General features: G+C 40.5%; 1 protein-coding gene across 2 annotated transcripts in view; it reads right to left on the reverse strand.

Annotated features, from left to right (window-relative positions):
• The window catches only part of SRR (serine racemase), a 151,340-nt gene that overhangs the window by 85,382 nt on the left and 42,926 nt on the right, over positions 1-23,032 (reverse strand). Inside the window, exon 2 of one of the 2 annotated variants that reach the window (XM_053706213.1) lies at positions 19,516-19,687. The exons of the other annotated variant lie outside the window; for it this stretch is intronic. Coding sequence (XP_053562188.1) covers positions 19,516-19,683 — 168 coding nt within the window. The 5' untranslated portion in view covers positions 19,684-19,687. The remainder of the gene's footprint in view (positions 1-19,515; positions 19,688-23,032) is intronic. 2 annotated transcript variants of the gene reach the window in all.

Genomic DNA, 23,032 nt, shown 5'->3' on the forward strand with positions numbered 1-23,032 from the left:
ACTCAGAAACTCTTCTAGCAGAAGAAATTGCAACCAAAAACAAAACTTTCCAAGATAATAACTTAATATCTACGGAATGTAAGGGTTCAAACGAAACCCCTTGAAGAACTGAAAAAACTAGATTAAGACTCCAGGGAGGAGTCAAAGGTCTGTAAACAGGCTTGATTCTAACCAGAGCCTGAACAAACGCTTGAACGTCTGGCACAGCTGCCAGCCTTTTGTGAAGTAAAACAGATAACGCAGAAATCTGTCCCTTCAGAGAACTTGCAGATAATCCCTTCTCCAAACCCTCTTGTAGAAAGGATAAAATCCTAGGAATTTTTATCTTGTTCCATGGGAATCCTTTAGATTCACACCAACAGATATATTTTTTCCATATCTTATGGTAAATTTTTCTAGTCACAGGCTTTCTAGCCTGAATCAGAGTATCTATTACAGAATCTGAAAACCCACGCTTTGATAAAATCAAGCGTTCAATCTCCAAGCAGTCAGTTGGAGAGAAACCAGATTCGGATGTTCGAATGGACCTTGAACAAGAAGGTCCTGTCTCAAAGGTAGCTTCCATGGTGGAGCCGATGACATATTCACCAGGTCTGCATACCAAGTCCTGCGTGGCCACGCAGGAGCTATCAAGATCACCGAAGCCCTCTCCTGGTTGATCCTGGCTACCAGCCTGGGAATGAGAGGAAACGGTGGGAAAACATAAGCTAGGTTGAAGGTCCAAGGTGCTACTAGTGCATCTACTAGAGTCGCCTTGGGATCCCTGGATCTGGACCCGTAACAAGGAACCTTGAAGTTCTGACGAGACGCCATCAGATCCATGTCTGGAATGCCCCATAATTGAGTTATTTGGGCAAAGATTTCCGGGTGGAGTTCCCACTCCCCCGGATGGAATGTCTGACGACTCAGAAAATCCGCTTCCCAATTTTCCACTCCTGGGATGTGGATTGCAGACAAGTGGCAGGAGTGATCCTCCGCCCATTGAATTATCTTGGTCACTTCCTCCATCGCCAGGGAACTCCTTGTTCCCCCCTGATGGTTGATATATGCAACTGTCGTCATGTTGTCTGATTGAAACCTTATGAATTTGGCCTTTGCTAGATGAGGCCAAGCTTTGAGAGCATTGAATATCGCTCTCAGTTCCAGAATGTTTATCGGGAGAAGAGATTCTTCCCGAGACCATAGACCCTGAGCTTTCAGGGGTTCCCAGACCGCGCCCCAGCCCACCAGACTGGCGTCGGTCGTGACAATGACCCACTCTGGTCTGCGGAAGCTCATTCCCTGTGACAGGTTGTCCAGGATTAGCCACCAACGGAGTGAATCTCTGGTCCTTTGATCTACTTGAATCGTCGGAGACAAGTCTGTATAATCCCCATTCCACTGTCTGAGCATGCACAGTTGTAATGGTCTTAGATGAATTCGTGCAAAAGGAACTATGTCCATTGCTGCAACCATCAATCCTATTACTTCCATGCACTGCGCTATGGAAGGACGAAGAACAGAATGAAGAACTTGACAAGAGCTTAGAAGTTTTGATTTTCTGACCTCTGTCAGAAAAATCCTCATTTCTAAGGAGTCTATTATTGTTCCCAAGAAGGGAACTCTTGTTGACGGGGAAAGAGAACTTTTTTCTATGTTCACTTTCCATCCGTGAGATCTGAGAAAGGCTAGGACGATGTCCGTATGAGCCTTTGCTTTTGACAGAGACGACGCTTGAATCAGGATGTCGTCCAAGTACGGTACTACTGCAATGCCCCTTGGTCTTAGAACCGCTAGAAGGGACCCTAGTACCTTTGTGAAAATTCTCGGAGCAGTGGCTAATCCGAATGGAAGTGCCACAAACTGGTAATGCTTGTCCAGAAAAGCGAACCTTAGGAACTGATGATGTTCCTTGTGGATAGGAATATGGAGGTACGCATCCTTTAAATCCACCGTGGTCATAAATTGACCTTCCTGGATGGTAGGAAGGATCGTTTGAATGGTTTCCATTTTGAACGATGGAACCCTGAGAAATTTGTTTAGGATCTTGAGATCTAGAATTGGTCTGAATGTTCCCTCTTTTTTGGGAACTATGAACAGGTTGGAGTAAAACCCCAACCCTTGTTCTCTTATTGGAACTGGATGAATTACTCCCATCTTTAACAGGTCTTCTACACAATGTAAGAATGCCTGTCTTTTTATTTGGTTTGAAGATAATTGAGACCTGTGGAACCTTCCCATTGGGGGTAGTTCCTTGAATTCCAGGAGATAACCTTGAGAAACTATTTCTAATGCCCAAGGATCCTGAACATCTCTTGCCCAGGCCTGAGCAAAGAGAGAAAGTCTGCCCCCCACCAGATCCGGTCCCGGATCGGGGGCCATCCCTTCATGCTGTTTTGGTAGCAGTGGCAGGCTTCTTGGCCTGCTTACCCTTGTTCCAGCCTTGCATCGGTCTCCAGGCTGGTTTGGGTTGAGAAGTATTACCCTCTTGCTTAGAGGATGTAGAAGTAGAGGCTGGTCCGTTTCTGCGAAAGGGACGAAAATTAGGCTTATTTCTAGCCTTAAAAGACCTATCCTGAGGAAGGGCGTGGCCCTTTCCTCCGGTGATGTCTGAAATAATCTCTTTCAAATCAGGACCAAACAGTGTTTTGCCCTTGAAAGGGATGTTAAGCAATTTTGTCTTGGAAGACACATCCGCTGACCAAGACTTTAGCCAGAGCGCTCTGCGCGCCACGATAGCAAACCCTGAATTTTTCGCCGCTAATCTAGCTAATTGCAAAGCGGCATCTAGAATAAAAGAGTTAGCCAATTTAAGTGCATGAACTCTGTCCATAACCTCCTCATACGAAGATTCTTTATTGAGCGACTTTTCTAGTTCTTCGAACCAGAAACACGCTGCCGTAGTGACAGGAACAATGCATGAAATTGGTTGAAGAAGGTAACCTTGCTGAACAAACATTTTTTTAAGCAAACCCTCTAATTTTTTATCCATAGGATCTTTAAAAGCACAACTATCTTCTATGGGAATAGTAGTGCGTTTGTTTAGAGTAGAGACCGCCCCCTCGACCTTAGGGACTGTCTGCCATAAGTCCTTTCTGGGGTCGACTATAGGAAATAATTTCTTAAATATAGGGGGAGGAACAAAAGGTATGCCGGGCCTTTCCCATTCCTTGTTTACTATGTCCGCCACCCGCTTGGGTATAGGAAAAACATCGGGGGGCACCGGAACCTCTAGGAACTTGTCCATCTTACATAATTTCTCTGGAATGACCAAATTGTCACAATCATCCAGAGTAGATAATACCTCCTTAAGCAGTGCGCGGAGATGTTCTAATTTAAATTTAAATGTTACAACATCAGGTTCAGCTTGTTGAGAAATTTTTCCTGAATCTGAAATTTCTCCCTCAGACAAAACCTCCCTCCTGGCCCCTTCAGATTGGTGTGAGGGTATGTCAGAAACGTTATCATCAGCGTCCTCTTGCTCTTCAGTGTTTAAAACAGAGCAATCGTGCTTTCTTTGATAAGTAGGCATTTTAGATAAAATATTTGCAATAGAATTATCCATAACAGCCGTTAATTGTTGCATTGTAATAAGTATTGGCGCACTAGATGTACTAGGGGCCTCTTGTGTGGGCAAAACTGGTGTAGACACAGAAGGGGGTGATGCAGTACCATGCTTACTCCCCTCATCTGAAGAATCATCTTGGGCACTATTATTATCTGTGGCATCATTGTCCCTACTTTGTTTGGACACCATGTCACAATTATCACATATATTTAAATGGGGAGACACATTGGCTTTCATACATATAGAACATCGTTTATCTGATGGTTCAGACATGTTAAACAGGCTTAAACTTGTCAACAAAGCACAAAAAACGTTTTAAAATAAAACCGTTACTGTCACTTTAAATTTTAAACAGAACACACTTTATTACTGAATATGCGAAAAAGTATGAAGCAATTGTTCAAAATTCACCAAAATTTCACCACAGTGTCTTAAAGCCTTAAAAGTATTGCACACCAAATTTGAAAGCTTTAACCCTTAAAATAACGGAACCGGAGCCGTTTTTACATTTAACCCCTATACAGTCCCAGGAATCTGCTTTGCTGAGACCCAACCAAGCCCAGAGGGGAATACGATACCAAATGACGCCTTCTATAAGCTTTTTCAGTGGATCTTAGCTCCTCACACATGCATCTGCATGCCTTGCCTTCCAAAAACAACTGCGCATTAGTGGCGCGAAAATGAGGCTCTGCCTATGACTAGAGAAGGCCCCCATCTGAAAAAGGTGTCCATACAGTGCCTGACGTTTTTTAACAACAATCCCCAAGATTATAATAACTATAAAGAGCTATAATCTGTCAAATATGCTTAGCAAAGTAATCATTTTAGCCCAGAAAAATGTCTACCAGTTTTTTAAGCCCTTATAAAGCCTTTATTCTTTTACTTAATCTAAGAAAATGGCTTACCGGTCCCCATAGGGAAAATTACAGCCTTCCAGCATTACCAAGTCGTGTTAGAAATGTGGCCAGTCATACCTCAGGCAGAAAAGTCTGCCAACTGCTTCCCCCAACTGAAGTTACTTCATCTCAACAGTCCTGTGTGGAAACAGCAATCGATTTTAGTAACGTTTGGTAAAATCATCTTCCTCTTACAAACAGAAATCTTCTTCTCTTTTCTGTTTCAGAGTAAATAGTACATACCAGCACTATTTTAAAATAACAAACTCTTGATTGAAGAATAAAACTACATTTAAACACCAAAAAACTCTTAGCCATCTCCGTGGAGATGTTGCCTGTGCAACGGCAAAGAGAATGACTGGGGTAGGCGGAGCCTAGGAGGGATCATATGACCAGCTTTGCTGGGCTCTTTGCCATTTCCTGTTGGGGAAGAGAATATCCCACAAGTAAGGATGACGCCGTGGACCGGACACACCTATGTTGGAGAAAAGTGTATTTTAACAGCACAATTTGTTTTGTTTTGTAAACATAGCACATGCTACAAGCAATACTGTATCTATAAAACATTGGCAATGGGTTAAATACATAGATTTGATGGATAAATATTAACATTACATGCTCAAAAATAATATCACCATGTAAAACATTTCAATATAATGATCATTTAAATATGAGCATAAAATAATAAAGAAAAACCTTTATAGTGGGACAAAGATTGATGTCCCATATCTGGCCTGAATATTATACATTTATCTTTATATTCTGAAATATATAGATTTTTTTCAAATGTAAAATAAAACCATAACAAAACCCAATTGCACTAACCCAACATTAAAACATATGAATATTTCACATTCCACTGTTCTTTACATAGCAGAAAATGTTTTATTTATTCATAAATACATATATCTGATGTATTCTTTTACTATATATATATATATATATATATATATATATATATATATATATATATATATATATATATATATATATATATATATATATATATATATATATATATATATATATACATACATACATACATACACATATACATACACATACATACATACACCCACACCCACATACACATACAGGTATACCCCGCTCATACAACGGGTTAGGGACCGGAGCCGCGCTGTTAAGTGAAAACCGCCTTAAAGTGAAACAAGGCAGTTTTAGCTTTCTTTTCAGTGTTTAAAATCTTAAAAACATGTTTGAACTAACATATATTAGGGGTGAAATAGTGCTACGTTTAGTTTAACACTAGCACAGCAAGTATTCAATTAGTATTCAATAAATACTGTACCTGTAAAATAGTGACAATTACTGTAGTAAAATTTGCCAGACTATAGCACTGAGATACAGATTGCACTGCAATGCAGTTAACAGAGGGAACTAAGCATAACAAAATGGTGCAAGTCACTTTTCTCGCAATCTCACAATGATTACAGCACTGTTTCAAAATCCTTGGAGGTTGAACTTCAGCTCCACAAAGCACTGTATTAGCGAATCGCTGTAAAGTGAAGTATACATGTGTGTATGTATAATGATTCTAAACATTGAATTTTCCAAGATGGAGTTACTCACCCTGGAGGAAAAGGTTAAATCACAGGAGGAGCTTCTTCGTGAGGCATCGACCGAGGACGACTTCAAACAGCTGGTTCAGACGGCTAAGGAGGGTGCAGCTACGTTCCGGAAGGAAGTGGAGGAACGTAAGCGCCGGAAGTTGAGACGTGATGAGTCTGACTACACAGCAGGAAATGTCTATCGTTGGCAATCGGGTGGCTTTCAGAATCGACCCCAGGCGAAAGCATGGAAGCCACAGCGGGGGGAAAAAGCCACGAATGATCCGGCCTCGACGGAAACAAGTTCCTCTTCAACCTCCTCGGGGGACGACAGTCCAGCTCCAAGCGAAAGAGGAGACTGAGCCAAAAATGAGCAAGGAAGTCAGGGACAGGGCATGCAACGGCGAACACGCCGAGCAAAGAAATAGGTAATATCAACAATGTCATTAACATTTCAAGTTATGTACTTTCTGCTGCAGAACTTTTTGTTTTGTCTAAAGGTCTTACTTATTGCCCTGTGGAGGAAGTGGACACTTTTCAATTACAGCTAGATATACATCGTTTATACAGGACTATTAAACTGAAAGCTTTTTTTGGGGAATCAGAGCCTATGATTGATACTGGCTCTCAAATGGACAAATGTATTTTGGATCCATCTGTTTTTGGTTTACGTGTTCAGAGTCAATTCACCCCTACTGTGTACAATCATTCTGTTGACACATTTATCAATGTTGTAAATAAGGAATTTGAGACTTTGGTTAATAGGTCCTCTTGTTTGGATGTAAAACATAACTTGACAATTGCTGAAAAGACTGCCCTTGAAAATTTAAAACATAATTCTGATATCACTATTAAAGGAGCTGATAAGGGCGGAGCAATTGTCGTTATGGATACATCCAAATACAAAAGTGAAATTTTAAGACAATTGAGTGACCAAAGGGTTTATAAGGAACTTGACTGTGATCCTTTACTTGTGTTTATGACTAGAGTTAGGGAGATGCTTAAAACAGCTGTTGATGATGAGATTATCAATGAAAAAATGTTTGATTATTTATTTAATCAGAATCCAAAAACCCCTAATTTCTATGTATTACCTAAGATACATAAGGATCTTTGTGATCCACCGGGTAGGCCCATAGTGGCTTCCATTGATTCCTTATTTAGCCCAATTTCTAAATTTTTGGAAAAAGTTTTCACTCCTTTAGTAAGACAGGGACGATCTTTTTTGAAAGACACTAGTGATTTTTTTGAGTAAAATCAGAAGTTTAACTGACCTACCAGAAGACATCATTTTGGCCACTTGGGAAGTAAGTAGTCTGTATACTATAATCCCCCATGTTGATGGTTTAAACAGTGCCTGGTCTTCTCTGGTGCGGTCAGGAAAATATTCTGATAGACAAATTAACTTCTTTATGGAGTTATTAGAACTAGTTTTAACTCACAATTATTTCTCTTTTGATGACAGATTTTGTCTGCAGCTACGGGGCACCTCAATGGGTTCAAATGTTGCTCCTGCCTACGCCTGCCTCTATATGGATCAATTGGAGGAACAAGTTATATATATTGATCCTGAGTTTCATAAGTGTTTGGCTTTGTGGCGATATATAGATTATCTATTCATCATTTGGCAGGGCAACATTGAATCCATTGAGGTACTCCGTTTAAGAATAGAAAGTAAGGTGCCAGCAGTGAAATTCACTGCTAATTATCATACTAAGAGTGTGGCTTTCCTAGACACTGTGGTTATGCGAGCTGGCAACCACTTTGAGACAGACATTTTTAGAAAGCCTACTGATAAGAATACTTTATTGTCCCGTCAAAGCCATCACCCGCCAAGGGTATTTAAGAGTGTACCAAAATCGCAATTTCTTAGAGTGAAGAGGATAGTCTCAGACCCCTTAACCTGTTCATTGCGCTTAGATGAGATGCGCAAGAGGTTTCAAGAAAGAGGTTATTCCTATGGGGAATTGGAGTCTATCAATCTTCAGCCTAAGCAAAATGGAGATGAGATTAAGAAATTGGCCTTTGTTTCTAATTTCAGCAATATGAGCGTCAAATTATATAAAGTGATTTGTAAGAATTGGTTTATGTTAAGGGATTCTATGCCAGACATCAGGGAGTTTAAATTTCCACCTTTTTCTTCTTTTAGAAAGGGTAATTCTATTGGTAAGCAATTGGTCAGGGCCAAGGTAAAGACCATGAAAAATGTACAAAAGGTTTTTCGACCTGTTGAGAATGGGACTTTTCCCTGTCTCAACTGCTCTCATTGCAATAGTATTATTAAAGGCAATACAATAAGTCATCCCCATTCAGGTAAACTTTTTCATATTAAGGGCCATTTCACTTGTAAATCGTCTTATGTGGTGTATGCTCTAAAGTGTCCGTGTGGACTATTATATGTTGGCGAGACGACACAGAGTGTTAAGGAGCGACTCACCCAACATAAGTCTACCATTAGGAACTCCAAAATGAGACACCTTCCTGTCCCCTTTCATTTTTTTGAGAGGGGGCATCAGGTGAATCAGCTAAGATTTATGGTACTCTGTTTCTAAAGGAACTATTGGCTTTGACAGGGAAAGGATGTTGCTTAAAAAAGAAGCTATGTGGATACATAGACTTAGCACGTTACATCCTAGAGGGCTTAATAGAGGGTATCATTTAGCAGGTCTGTTTTAATTTTCTTCAGGTCAGGGAGAGGTTAATAAATATAACAATAATAAAGAAATAATAAAAAAATAAAGAAAAAACTAAAAAGAAAATTAATAATAAGAAAATAACATCCCAAATGTATGAAATGTATATATAGTATGTCTTTAAAGGATCTGTAGAGAGTGAGAAACTAGCTTATAGTTCATGTGAGAATATAAAATGGAATTTATTAAGAATTAGAAGTAATATTCACACATAGTGTGAGAAGTTATAGTTTGTGACATTTAAACATTACATTATAAATGAGATGGGATGTATAGTGTTATTACTTTAAATTGCACAATAGGTGTGTTTTCTTTCCTTAACGATGTTATAATTGTTAATTGGGGGTGGGTCTATCTGGCTATATAAGGTGTACATTTGGCATTTGTTTGTATTGAGCCTGAGGAGGGGGTAATTTACCCCGAAACGTTGCTCTTTATGTGCTGCTGCCAACAGTAAAGAAACTTTGATTTGAACTGATTCCTGAGTGTCTGCCTAATTTCTTTGACACACACACATTATATATATATATATATATATATATATATATATATATATATATAACATAATTTATGTAAGAACTTACCTGATAAATTCATTTCTTTCATATTGGCAAGAGTCCATGAGCTAGTGACATATGGGATATACAATCCTACCAGGAGGGGCAAAGTTTCCCAAACCTCAAAATGCCTATAAATACACCCCTCACCACACCCACAATTCAGTTTAACGAATAGCCAAGCAGTGGGGTGATAAAGAAAGGAGTAGAAAGCATCAACAAAGGAAATTTGGAAACAATTGTGCTTTATACAAAAAAATCATAACCACCATAAAAAGGGTGGGCCTCATGGACTCTTGCCAATATGAAAGAAATGAATTTATCAGGTAAGTTCTTACATAAATTATGTTTTCTTTCATGTAATTGGCAAGAGTCAATGAGCTAGTGACATATGGGATATCAATACCCAAGATGTGGAGTCTTCCACTCAAGAGTCACTAGAGAGGGAGGGAATAAAATAAAAACAGCCATATTCCGCTGAAAAAATAATCCACAACCCAAAAAATAAGTTATTTTCACTTTTGAAAGAAAAAACTTAAATCAAAAGCAGAAGAATCAAACTGAAACAGCTGCCTGAAGAACTTTTCTACCAAAAGCTGCTTCCGAAGAAGCAAATACATAAAACGGTAGAATTTAGTAAATGTATGCAAAGAGGACCAAGTCGCTGCTTTGCAAATCTAATCAACTGAAGCTTCATTCTTAAAAACCCACGAAGTGGAGACTGAACTAGTAGAATGAGCTATAATTCTCTGAGGCGGGGCTTGACCCGACTCCAAATAAGCTTGAAGAATCAAAAGCTTTAACCAAGAGGCCAAGGAAATAGCAGATGCCTTCTGACCTTTCCTAGGACCAGAAAATATAACAAATAGACTAGAAGTCTTCCTGAAATCTTAAGTAGTTTCAACATAATATTTCAAAGCTCTCACCACATCCAAAGAATGCAAGGATCTTTCCAAAGGATTCTTAGGATTAGGACACAAGGAAGGGACAACAAGTTCTCTACTAATGTTGTTAGAATTCACAACCTTAAGGAAAAATTCAAATGAAGTCCGCAAAACCACCTTATCCTGATGAAAAGTCAGAAAAGGAGATTCACAAGAAAGAGCAGATAGCTCAGAAACTCTTCTAGCAGAAGAGATAGCCAAAAGGAACAACACTTTCCAAGAAAGTAGTTTAATGTCCAAAGAATGCATAGGCTCAAATAGAGGAGCCTGTAAAGCCTTCAGAACCAAATTAAGACTCCAAGGAGGAGAAATTGATTTAATGACAGGCTTAATACGAACTAAAGCCTGTATAAAACAGTGTATATCAGGAAGTATAGCAATCTTTCTGTGAAATAAAACAAAAAGAGCGGAGATTTGTCCTTTCAAGGAACTTGCAGACAAACCCGTATCCAAACCATCCTGAAAAAACTGTAAAAATTCTAGAAATTCTAAAAGAATGCCAGGAGAATTCATGAGAAGAACACCATGAAATGTAAGTCTTTCAAACTCTATAATAAATCTTCCTAGAGACTGATTTACGAGCTTGTAACATAGTATCAATCACTGAGTCAGAGAAACCTCTATGACTTAGTACTAAGCATTCAATTTCCATACCTTCAAATGTAATGATTTGAGATCCTGATGGAAAAATAGACCTTGAGATAGTAGGTCTGGCCGTAACGGAAGTGGCCAAGGCGGGCAACTAAACCTCTGAACCCGATCCGCATACCAAACCCTGTGTGGCCATGCTGGCACTACCAGTAACACAAATGATTGTTCCATGATAATTTTGGAAAACACTCATGGAAGGAGATCTAAAGGCGGGAAGATATAAGCAGGATGATAACACCAAGGAAGTGTCAGCGCATCCACTGCTTCCGCCTGAACATCCCTGGACCTGGACAGGTATCTGGGAAGTTTCTTGTTTAGATGAGAGGCCATGAGATCTAACTCTAGAGGAACCCACATCTGAACAATCTGAGAAAAAAAAACATCTGGATGGAGAAACCACTCCCTTGGATGTAAAGTCTAGCGGTTGAGATAATCCGCTTCCCAATAGTCTACACCTGGGATATGCACCGCAGAGATTAGACAGGAGCTGGATTCCGCCCAAACAAGTATTCGAGATACTTCTTTCATAGCTTGGGGACTGTGAGTCCCACCCTGATGATTGACATATGCCACTGTTGTGATAATGTCTGTCTGAAAACAAATGAACGGTTCTCTCTTTAACAGAGGCCAAAACTGAAGAGCTCTGAGAATTGCACGGAGTTCTAAAATATGTATTGGAAATCTCGCCTCTTGAGATTTCCAAACCCCTTGTGCTGTCAGAGATCCTCAAACAGCTCCCCAACCTGAAAAACTCACATCTGTTGTGATCACAGTCCAGGTTGGCCAAACAAAAGAAGCCCCTTGAACTAAATGATGGTGATCTATCCACCATGTCAGAGAGTGTCGTACATTGGGATTTAAGGATCAAAGGGGATCGCGTCCGATGCTGCAGTCATGAGACCTAAAACTTCCATGCACATAGCCACTGAAGGGAATGACTGAGACTGAAGATGCCGGCAGGCTGCAACCAATTTTAAACGTCTCTTGTCTGTTAGAGACAGAGTCATGGACACTGAATCTATCTGGAAGCCTAAAAAGGTGACCTTTGTCTGAGGAATCAAGAAACTTTTTGGTAAATTGATCCTCCAACCATGTTTCCAAAGAAACAATTCTAGTTGATTTGTGCGAGATTCTGCAGTACGTAAAGATGGAGCTAGTACCAAGATATCTTCCAAATAAGGAAACACCTCAATACCCTGTTCTCTGATTACAGAGAGTAGGACACCTAGAACCTTTGAAAAAGATTCTTGGAGCGGTTGCTAAGCCAAATGGAAGAGCAACAAATTGGTAATGCTTGTCTAGAAAAAAGAATCTCAGAAACTGAAAATGTTCTGGATGAATCGGAATATGAAGGTATGCATCCTGCAAGTCTATTGTAGACATATAATGTCCTCGCTGAACAAAAGGCAGAATAGTCCTTATAGTCACCATCTTGAAAATTGGTACTCTAACATAACGATTCAAAATTTTCAGATCCAGAACTGGTCTGAATACATTTTCCTTCTTTGGGACAATGAATAGATTTGAATAAAACCCCAAACCTTGTTCCAGAAGAGGAACTAGCATGATTACCCCTGAAGACTCCAGGTCTGAAACACACTTCAGGAAAGCCTGAGCTTTTACTGGATTTTACTGGGATATGTGAGAGAAAAAATCTTCTCACAGGAGGTCTTACTCTGAATTCTATTCGATACCCTTGAGAGACAATGCTCTGAATCCATTAATTTTGAACAGATTTTATCCAAATATCCTTGAAAAACCTTAATCTGCCCCCCACCAGCTGAGCTGGAATGAGGGACGCACCTTAATGCGGACTTAGGGGCTGACTTTTGTTTCCTAAAAGGCTTGGATTTATTCCAATTTGAGGAAGGTTCCAATTGGAGGCAGATTCCTTGGGGGGAGCCTTAGATTTACCCTTAGGTTTTCTTATCCTGAGGCAGAAAAAACATAATTTATGTAAGAACTTACCTGATAAATTCATTTCTTTCATATTAACAAGAGTCCATGAGCTAGTGACGTATGGGATATACATTCCTACCAGGAGGGGCAAAGTTTCCCAAACCTTAAAATGCCTATAAATACACCCCTCACCACACCCACAAATCAGTTTAACGAATAGCCAAGAAGTGGGGTGATAAGAAAAAAAGTGCGAAGCATATAAAATAAGGAATTGGAATAATTGTGCTTTATACAAAAAAATCATAACCACCACAAAAAAGGGTGGGCCTCATGGACTCTTGTTAATATGAAAGAAATGAATTTATCAGGTAAGTTCTTACATAAATTATGTTTTCTTTCATGTAATTAACAAGAGTCCATGAGCTAGTGACGTATGGGATAATGACTACCCAAGATGTGGATCTTTCCACACAAGAGTCACTAGAGAGGGAGGGATAAAATAAAGACAGCCAATTCCTGCTGAAAATAATCCACACCCAAAATAAAGTTTAACAAAAAACATAAGCAGAAGATTCAAACTGAAATCGCTGCCTGAAGAACTTTTCTACCAAAAACTGCTTCAGAAGAAGAAAATACATCAAAATGGTAGAATTTAGTAAAAGTATGCAAAGAGGACCAAGTTGCTGCTTTGCAGATCTGGTCAACCGAAGCTTCATTCCTAAACGCCCAGGAAGTAGATACTGACCTAGTAGAATGAGCTGTAATTCTCTGAGGCGGAATTTTACCCGACTCAACATAGGCAAGATGAATTAAAGATTTCAACCAAGATGCCAAAGAAATGGCAGAAGCTTTCTGGCCTTTCCTAGAACCGGAAAAGATAACAAATAGACTAGAAGTCTTACGGAAAGATTTCGTAGCTTCAACATAATATTTCAAAGCTCTAACAACATCCAAAGAATGCAATGATTTCTCCTTAGAATTCTTAGGATTAGGACATAATGAAGGAACCACAATTTCTCTACTAATGTTGTTGGAATTCACAACTTTAGGTAAAAATTCAAAAGAAGTTCGCAACACCGCCTTATCCTGATGAAAAATCAGAAAAGGAGACTCACACGAAAGAGCAGAAAATTCAGAAACTCTTCTAGCAGAAGAGATAGCCAAAAGGAACAAAACTTTCCAAGAAAGTAATTTAATGTCCAATGAATGCATAGGTTCAAACGGAGGAGCTTGAAGAGCTCCCAGAACCAAATTCAAACTCCAAGGAGGAGAAATTGACTTAATGACAGGTTTTATACGAACCAAAGCTTGTACAAAACAATGAATATCAGGAAGAATAGCAATCTTTCTGTGAAAAAGAACAGAAAGAGCGGAGATTTGTCCTTTCAAAGAACTCGCGGACAAACCCTTATCTAAACCATCCTGAAGAAACTGTAAAATCCTCGGTATTCTAAAAGAATGCCAAGAAAAATGATGAGAAAGACACCAAGAAATATAAGTCTTCCAGACTCTATAATATATCTCTCGAGATACAGATTTACGAGCCTGTAACATAGTATTAATCACGGAGTCAGAGAAACCTCTATGACCAAGAATCAAGCGTTCAATCTCCATACCTTTAAATTTAAGGATTTCAGATCCGGATGGAAAAAAGGACCTTGAGACAGAAGGTCTGGTCTTAACGGAAGAGTCCATGGTTGGCAAGATGCCATCCGGACAAGATCCGCATACCAAAACCTGTGAGGCCATGCCGGAGCTATTAGCAGAACAAACGAGCATTCCCTCAGAATCTTGGAGATTACTCTTGGAAGAAGAACTAGAGGCGGAAAGATATAGGCAGGATGATACTTCCAAGGAAGTGATAATGCATCCACTGCCTCCGCCCGAGGATCCCGGGATCTGGACAGATACCTGGGAAGTTTCTTGTTTAGATGAGAGGCCATCAGATCTATCTCTGGGAACCCCCACATTTGAACAATCTGAAGAAATACCTCTGGGTGAAGAGACCATTCGCCCGGATGCAACGTTTGGCGACTGAGATAATCCGCTTCCCAATTGTCTACACCTGGGATATGAACCGCAGAGATTAGACAGGAGCTGGATTCCGCCCAAACCAAAATTCGAGATACTTCTTTCATAGCCAGAGGACTGTGAGTCCCTCCTTGATGATTGATGTATGCCACAGTTGTGACATTGTCTGTCTGAAAACAAATGAACGATTCTCTCTTCAGAAGAGGCCAAAACTGAAGAGCTCTGAAAACTGCACGGAGTTCCAAGATATTGATCGGTAATCTCACCTCCTGAGATTCCCAAACTCCTTGTGCCGTCAGAGATCCCCACACAGCTCCCCAACCTGTGAGACTTGCATCTGTTGAAATTACAGTCCAGGTCGGAAGAACAAAAGAAGCCCCCTGAATTAAACGATGGTGATCTGTCCACCACGTTAGAGAGTGCCGAACAATCGGTTTTAAAGATATTAATTGATATATCTTCGTGTAATTCCTGCACCATTGGTTCAGCATACAGAGCTGAAGAGGTCGCATGTGAAAACGAGCAAAGGGGATCGCGTCCGATGCAGCAGTCATAAGACCTAGAATTTCCATGCATAAGGCTACCGAAGGGAATGATTGAGACTGAAGGTTTCGACAGGCTGTAATCAATTTTAGACGTCTCTTGTCTGTTAAAGACAAAGTCATGGACACTGAATCTATCTGGAAACCCAGAAAGGTTACCCTTGTTTGAGGAATCAAAGAACTTTTTGGTAAATTGATCCTCCAACCATGATCTTGAAGAAACAACACAAGTCGATTCGTATGAGACTCTGCTAAATGTAAAGACGGAGCAAGTACCAAGATATCGTCCAAATAAGGAAATACCACAATACCCTGTTCTCTGATTACAGACAGAAGGGCACCGAGAATCTTTGTGAAAATTCTTGGAGCTGTAGCAAGGCCAAACGGTAGAGCCACAAATTGGTAATGCTTGTCTAGAAAAGAGAATCTCAGGAACTGATAATGATCTGGATGAATCGGAATATGCAGATATGCATCCTGTAAATCTATTGTGGACATATAATTCCCTTGCTGAACAAAAGGCAATATAGTCCTTACAGTTACCATCTTGAACGTTGGTATCCTTACATAACGATTCAATAATTTTAGATCCAGAACTGGTCTGAAGGAATTCTCCTTCTTTGGTACAATGAAGAGATTTGAATAAAACCCCATCCCCTGTTCCGGAATTGGAACTGGCATAATTACTCCAGCCAACTCTAAATCTGAAACACAATTCAGAAATGCTTGAGCTTTCACTGGATTTACTGGGACATGGGAAAGAAAAAATCTCTTTGCAGGAGGTCTCATCTTGAAACCAATTCTGTACCCTTCTGAAACAATGTTCTGAATCCAAAGATTGTGAACAGAATTGATCCAAATTTCTTTGAAAAAACGTAACCTGCCCCCTACCAGCTGAACTGGAATGAGGGCCGTACCTTCATGTGAACTTAGAAGCAGGCTTTGCCTTTCTAGCAGGCTTGGATTTATTCCAGACTGGAGATGGTTTCCAAACTGAAACTGCTCCTGAGGACGAAGGATCAGGCTTTTGTTCTTTGTTGAAACGAAAGGAACGAAAACGATTGTTAGCCCTGTTTTTACCTTTAGACTTTTTATCCTGTGGTAAAAAAGTTCCTTTCCCACCAGTAACAGTTGAAATAATAGAATCCAACTGAGAACCAAATAATTTGTTTCCCTGGAAAGAAATGGAAAGTAGAGTTGATTTAGAAGCCATATCAGCATTCCAAGTCTTAAGCCATAAAGCTCTTCTGGCTAAGATAGCCAGAGACATAAATCTAACATCAACTCTAATAATATCAAAAATGGCATCACAGATGAAATTATTAGCATGCTGGAGAAGAATAATAATATCATGAGAATCACGATTTGTTACTTGTTGCGCTAGAGTTTCCAACCAAAAAGTTGAAGCTGCAGCAACATCAGCCAATGATATAGCAGGTCTAAGAAGATTACCTGAACATAGATAAGCTTTTCTTAGAAAAGATTCAATTTTTCTATCTAAAGGATCCTTAAACGAGGTACCATCTGATGTAGGAATGGTAGTACGTTTAGCAAGGGTAGAAATAGCCCCATCAACTTTAGGGATTTTGTCCCAAAATTCTAACCTGTCAGGCGGAACAGGATATAATTGCTTAAAACGTTTAGAAGGAGTAAATGAATTACCCAATCTATCCCATTCCTTAGCAATTACTGCAGAAATAGCATTAGGAACAGGAAAGACTTCTGGAATAACCGCAGGAGCTTTAAAAACCTTATCCAAACGTATAGAATTAGTATCAAGAGGACTAGAATCCTCTATTTCTAAAGCAATTAGTACTTCTTTAAGTAAAGAGCGAATAAATTCCATCTTAAATAAATATGAAGATTTATCAGCATCAATCTCTGAGACAGAATCCTCTGAACCAGAAGAGTCCAAAGAATCAGAATGATGGTGTTCATTTAAAAATTCATCTGTAGAGAGAGAAGATTTAAAAGACTTTTTACGTTTACTAGAAGGAGAAATAACAGACAAAGCCTTCTTTATAGATTCAGAAACAAAATCTCTTATGTTATCAGGAACATTCTGCACCTTAGATGTTGAGGGAACTGCAACAGGCAATGGTACATCACTAAAGGAAATATTATCTGCATTAACAAGTTTGTCATGACATTTAATACAAACAACAGCTGGAGGAATAGCTACCAAAAGTTTACAGCAGATACACTTAGCTTTGGTAGATCCAGCAGGCAGAGGTTTTCCTGTAGTATCTTCTGGCTCAGATGCAACGTGAGACATCTTGCAATATGTAAGAGAAAAAACAACATATAAAGCAAAATAGATCAAATTCCTTATAAGACAGTTTCAGGAATGGGAAAAAAATGCCAAACATCAAGCTTCTAGCAACCAGAAGCAAATGAAAAATGAGACTGAAATAATGTGGAGACAAAGGCGACGCCCATATTTTTTGGCGCCAAATAAAACGCCCACATTATTTGGCGCCTAAATGCTTTTGGCGCCAAAAATGACGCCACATCCGGAACGCCGACATTTTTGGCGCAAAATAACGTCAAAAATGACGCAACTTCCGGCGACACGTATGACGCCGGAAACGGAAATGAATTTTTGCGCCAAAAAAGTCCGCGCCAAGAATGACGCAATAAAATGAAGCATTTTCAGCCCCCGCGAGCCTAACAGCCCACAGGGAAAAAAGTCAAATTTTTGAGGTAAGAAAATATATGATAATTAAAGCATAATCCCAAATATGAAACTGACTGTCTGGAAATAAGGAAAGTTGAACATTCTGAGTCAAGGCAAATAAATGTTTGAATACATATATTTAGAACTTTATAAATAAAGTGCCCAACCATAGCTTAGAGTGTCACAGAAAATAAGACTTACTTACCCCAGGACACTCATCTACATGTTTGTAGAAAGCCAAACCAGTACTGAAACGAGAATCAGTAGAGGAAATGGTAAATATATAAGAGTATATCGTCGATCTGAAAAGGGAGGTAAGAGATGAATCTCTACGACCGATAACAGAGAACCTTATGAAATAGACCCCGTAGAAGGAGATCACTGCATTCAATAGGCAATACTCTCCTCACATCCCTCTGACATTCACTGCACGCTGAGAGGAAAACCGGGCTCCAACTTGCTGCGGAGCGCATATCAACGTAGAATCTAGCACAAACTTACTTCACCACCTCCATCGGAGGCAAAGTTTGTAAAACTGATTTGTGGGTGTGGTGAGGGGTGTATTTATAGGCATTTTAAGGTTTGGGAAACTTTGCCCCTCCTGGTAGGAATGTATATCCCATACGTCACTAGCTCATGGACTCTTGTTAATTACATGAAAGAAACTCCTTTCCCCCAGTAACAGTTGAAATAATAGAATCCAACTGAGAACGAAATAAATTATTACCTTGGAAAGAAAGAGACAGTAATCTAGATTTAGATGTCATATCAGCATTCCAAGATTTAAGCCACAAAGCTCTTCTAGCTAATATAGCTAAAGACATGGATCTAACATCACAAATAAAATGATTAGCATGTTGCGCACAATAACCACACAGCATCACTTAATGTACAAATCCCCAATAATTTATGTTCAAGCATTTGTTACTTTAGGCTTAAAGTGAATGTAAATTTTGATGCTTAAGTGCCCGGTTTTTAAAACAGGGGCACTTTAATTCATCAAAATTTACATTTCACTCCTGTTGTGACAAAAAAAAAAAAAAACAAAAAAAAAAAAAAAAACTTCACAGCAGCTCCAGCTTCCTCTGGCCTCACAAGCCATTTCTGATGTCAGAAATGATTGATAGGTCATCCTCCAATCACAGCTTCCCCCCCGGGGGATTCAGTATCTGATTCACTGCTGCGATTGGAGGAAGCCGGATGCCTCATTTTAGACCCAGGAAGAGGCTTTGAAACGGGTGGAGGAAGCTGGAGCTGCTCTGAAGATTAAAGGCAAGTTTTTTTTCACAACAGGAGTGAAATGAAAATTTTGATGAATTAAAGTACCCCTGTTATAATCGATGTTTTAAAAACCAGGCACTTTAGCATCAAAATTTACATTCACTTTAATTGCAGAACAGTATACTGCCACCATGTGACAAAGTAGTAGCATTGCATGTATGAAATAACCAACAAATTGGGGAGACACAAAACTTTCTAAGAATCCTATTGCAGCCTTTTCTAGGTTCACCTTGAAAGACCCTGTCTTCTGTAGGAGCTCACATTTAAAGAACAACTTGCGTGCAGCTAACTTGTTCAAGCTGGAGCTGGTCATAACTGGAGTCATATGGATCAGACCTTGAATACGGGTTTCAGCTTTCTGCACATCCTGCAGTGTGACACAGTACTTGGAGCCCATTGTCCTAAACAAAGAAAGAACACAACCAATACTGTAAACCAAAAAAAAAAAACAGAATTTATGTTTACCTGATAAATTACTTTCTCCAACGGTGTGTCCGGTCCACGGCGTCATCCTTACTTGTGGGATATTCTCCTCCCCAACAGGAAATGGCAAAGAGCCCAGCAAAGCTGGTCACATGATCCCTCCTAGGCTCCGCCTACCCCAGTCATTCGACCGACGTTAAGGAGGAATATTTGCATAGGAGAAACCATATGTTACCGTGGTGACTGTAGTTAAAGAAAATAAATTATCAGACCTGATTAAAAAAACCAGGGCGGGCCGTGGACCGGACACACCGTTGGAGAAAGTAATTTATCAGGTAAACATAAATTCTGTTTTCTCCAACATAGGTGTGTCCGGTCCACGGCGTCATCCTTACTTGTGGGAACCAATACCAAAGCTTTAGGACACGGATGAAGGGAGGGAGCAAATCAGGTCACCTAAATGGAAGGCACCACGGCTTGCAAAACCTTTCTCCCAAAAAATAGCCTCAGAAGAAGCAAAAGTATCAAATTTGTAAAATTTAGAAAAAGTGTGCAGTGAAGACCAAGTCGCTGCCTTACATATCTGATCAACAGAAGCCTCGTTCTTGAAGGCCCATGTGGAAGCCACAGCCCTAGTGGAGTGAGCTGTGATTCTTTCAGGAGGCTGCCGTCCGGCAGTCTCATAAGCCAATCGGATAATGCTTTTAATCCAGAAGGAGAGAGAGGTAGAAGTTGCTTTTTTTGACCTCTCCGTTTACCAGAATAAACAACAAACAAAGACGAAGTTTGTCTGAAATCCTTAGTAGCTGCTAAGTAAAATTTGAGAGCACGAACTACATCCAAGTTGTGCAACAAACGTTCCTTCTTTGAAACTGGATTAGGACACAAAGAAGGCACAACTATCTCCTGGTTAATGTTTTTGTTAGAAACAACTTTTGGAAGAAAACCAGGTTTAGTACGCAAAACCACCTTATCTGCATGGAACACCAGATAAGGAGAAGAACACTGCAGAGCAGATAATTCTGAAACTCTTCTAGCAGAAGAAATTGCAACCAAAAACAAAACTTTCCAAGATAATAACTTAATATCAACGGAATGTAAGGGTTCAAACGGAACCCCCTGAAGAACTGAAAGAACTAGGTTGAGACTCCAAGGAGGAGTCAAAATTTTGTAAACAGGCTTGATTCTAACCAGAGCCTGAACAAAGGCTAGAACATCTGGCACAGCTGCCAGCTTTTTGTGAAGTAACACAGACAAGGCAGAAATCTGTCCCATCAAGGAACTTGCAGATAATCCTTTTTCCAATCCTTCTCGAAGGAAGGATAGACTCTTAGGAATCTTAACCTTGTCCGAAGGGAATCCTGCAGATTCACACCAACAGATATACCAAATTATGTGGTAATTTTTCTGGTTACAGGCTTTCAGGCCTGAACAAGAGTATTAATAACAGAATCTGAGAACCCTCGCTTTGATAAGATCAAGCGTTCAATCTCCAAGCAGTCAGCTGGAGTGGGTCGAACGGACCTAGAACAAGAAGGTCTCGTCTCAAAGGTAGCTTCCATGGTGGAGCCGATGACATATTCACCAGATCTGCATACCAAGTCCTGCGTGGCCACGCAGGAGCTATCAAAATCACCGACGCCCTCTCCTGATTGATCCTGGCTACCAGCCTGGGGATGAGAGGAAACGGCGGGAACACATAAGCTAGTTTGAAGGTCCAAGGTGCTACTAGTGCATCCACTAGAGCCGCCTTGGGATCCCTGGATCTGTACCCGTAGTAAGGAACTCTGAAGTTCTGACGAGAGGCCATCAGATCCATGTCTGGAATGCCCCACGGTTGAGTGACTGGGGCAAAGATTTCCGGATGGAGTTCCCACTCCCCCGGATGCAATGTCTGACGACTCAGAAAATCCGCTTCCCAATTTTCCACTCCTGGGATGTGGATAGCAGACAGGTGGCAGGAGTGAGACTCCGCCCATAGAATGATTTTGGTCACTTCTTCCATCGCTAGGGAACTCCTTGTTCCCCCCTGATGGTTGATGTATGAACTTGGCCCTCGCTAGCTGAGGCCAAGCTTTGAGAGCATTGAATATCGCTCTCAGTTCCAGAATATTTATCGGTAGAAGAGATTCTACCCGAGACCAAAGACCCTGAGCTTTCAGGGATCCCCAGACCGCGCCCCAGCCCATCAGACTGGCGTCGGTCGTGACAATGACCCACTCTGGTCTGCGGAAGGTCATCCCTTGTGACAGGTTGTCCAGGGACAGCCACCAACGGAATGAGTCTCTGGTCCTCTGATTTACTTGTATCTTCGGAGACAAGTCTGAATAGTCCCCATTCCACTGACTGAGCATGAACAGTTGTAATGGTCTTAGATGAATGTGCACAAAAGGAACTATGTCCATTGCCGCTACCATCAAACCTATCACTTCCATGCACTGCGCTATGGAAGGAAGAGGAACGGAATGAAGTATCCGACAAGAGTCTAGAAGTTTTGTTTTTCTGGCTTCTGTCAGAAAAATCCTCATTTCTAAGGAGTCTATTATAGTTCCCAAGAAGGGAACCCTCGTTGACGGAGATAGAGAACTCTTTTCCACGTTCACTTTCCATCCGTGAGATCGGAGAAAGGCCAGGACAATGTCCGTGTGAGCCTTTACTTGAGGAAGGGACGACGCTCGAATCAGAATGTCGTCCAAGTAAGGTACTACAGCAATGCCCCTTGGTCTTAGCACCGCCAGAAGGGACCCTAGTACCTATGAGAAAATCCTAGGAGCAGTGGCTAATCCGAAAGAAAACGCCACGAACTGGAAATGCTTGTCCAGGAATGCAAACCTTAGGAACCGATGATGTTCCTTGTGGATAGGAATATGTAGATACGCATCCTTGAAATCCACCTTGGTCATGAATTGACCTTCCTGGATGGAAGGAAGAAGTGTTCGAATGGTTTCCATCTTGAACGATGGAACCTTGAGAAACTTGTTCAAGATCTTGAGATCTAAGATTGGTCTGAACGTTCCCTCTTTTTTGGGAACTATGAACAGATTGGAGTAGAACCCCATCCCTAGTTCTCCTAATGGAACAGGATGAATCACTCCCATTTTTAGCAGGTCTTCTACCCAATGTAAGAATGCCTGTCTTCTTATGTGGTCTGAAGACAACTGAGACCTGTGGAACCTCCCCCTTGGAGGAAGCCCCTTGAACTCCAGAGAATAACCTTGGGAGACTATTTCTAGCGCCCAAGGATCCAGAACATCTCTTGCCCAAGCCTGAGCGAAGAGAGAGAGTCTGCCCCCCACCAGATCCGGTCCCGGATCGGGGGCCCG

This window comes from Bombina bombina, chromosome 3, assembly GCF_027579735.1.
Source record: "Bombina bombina isolate aBomBom1 chromosome 3, aBomBom1.pri, whole genome shotgun sequence".
Classification (NCBI taxonomy): domain Eukaryota; kingdom Metazoa; phylum Chordata; class Amphibia; order Anura; family Bombinatoridae; genus Bombina; species Bombina bombina.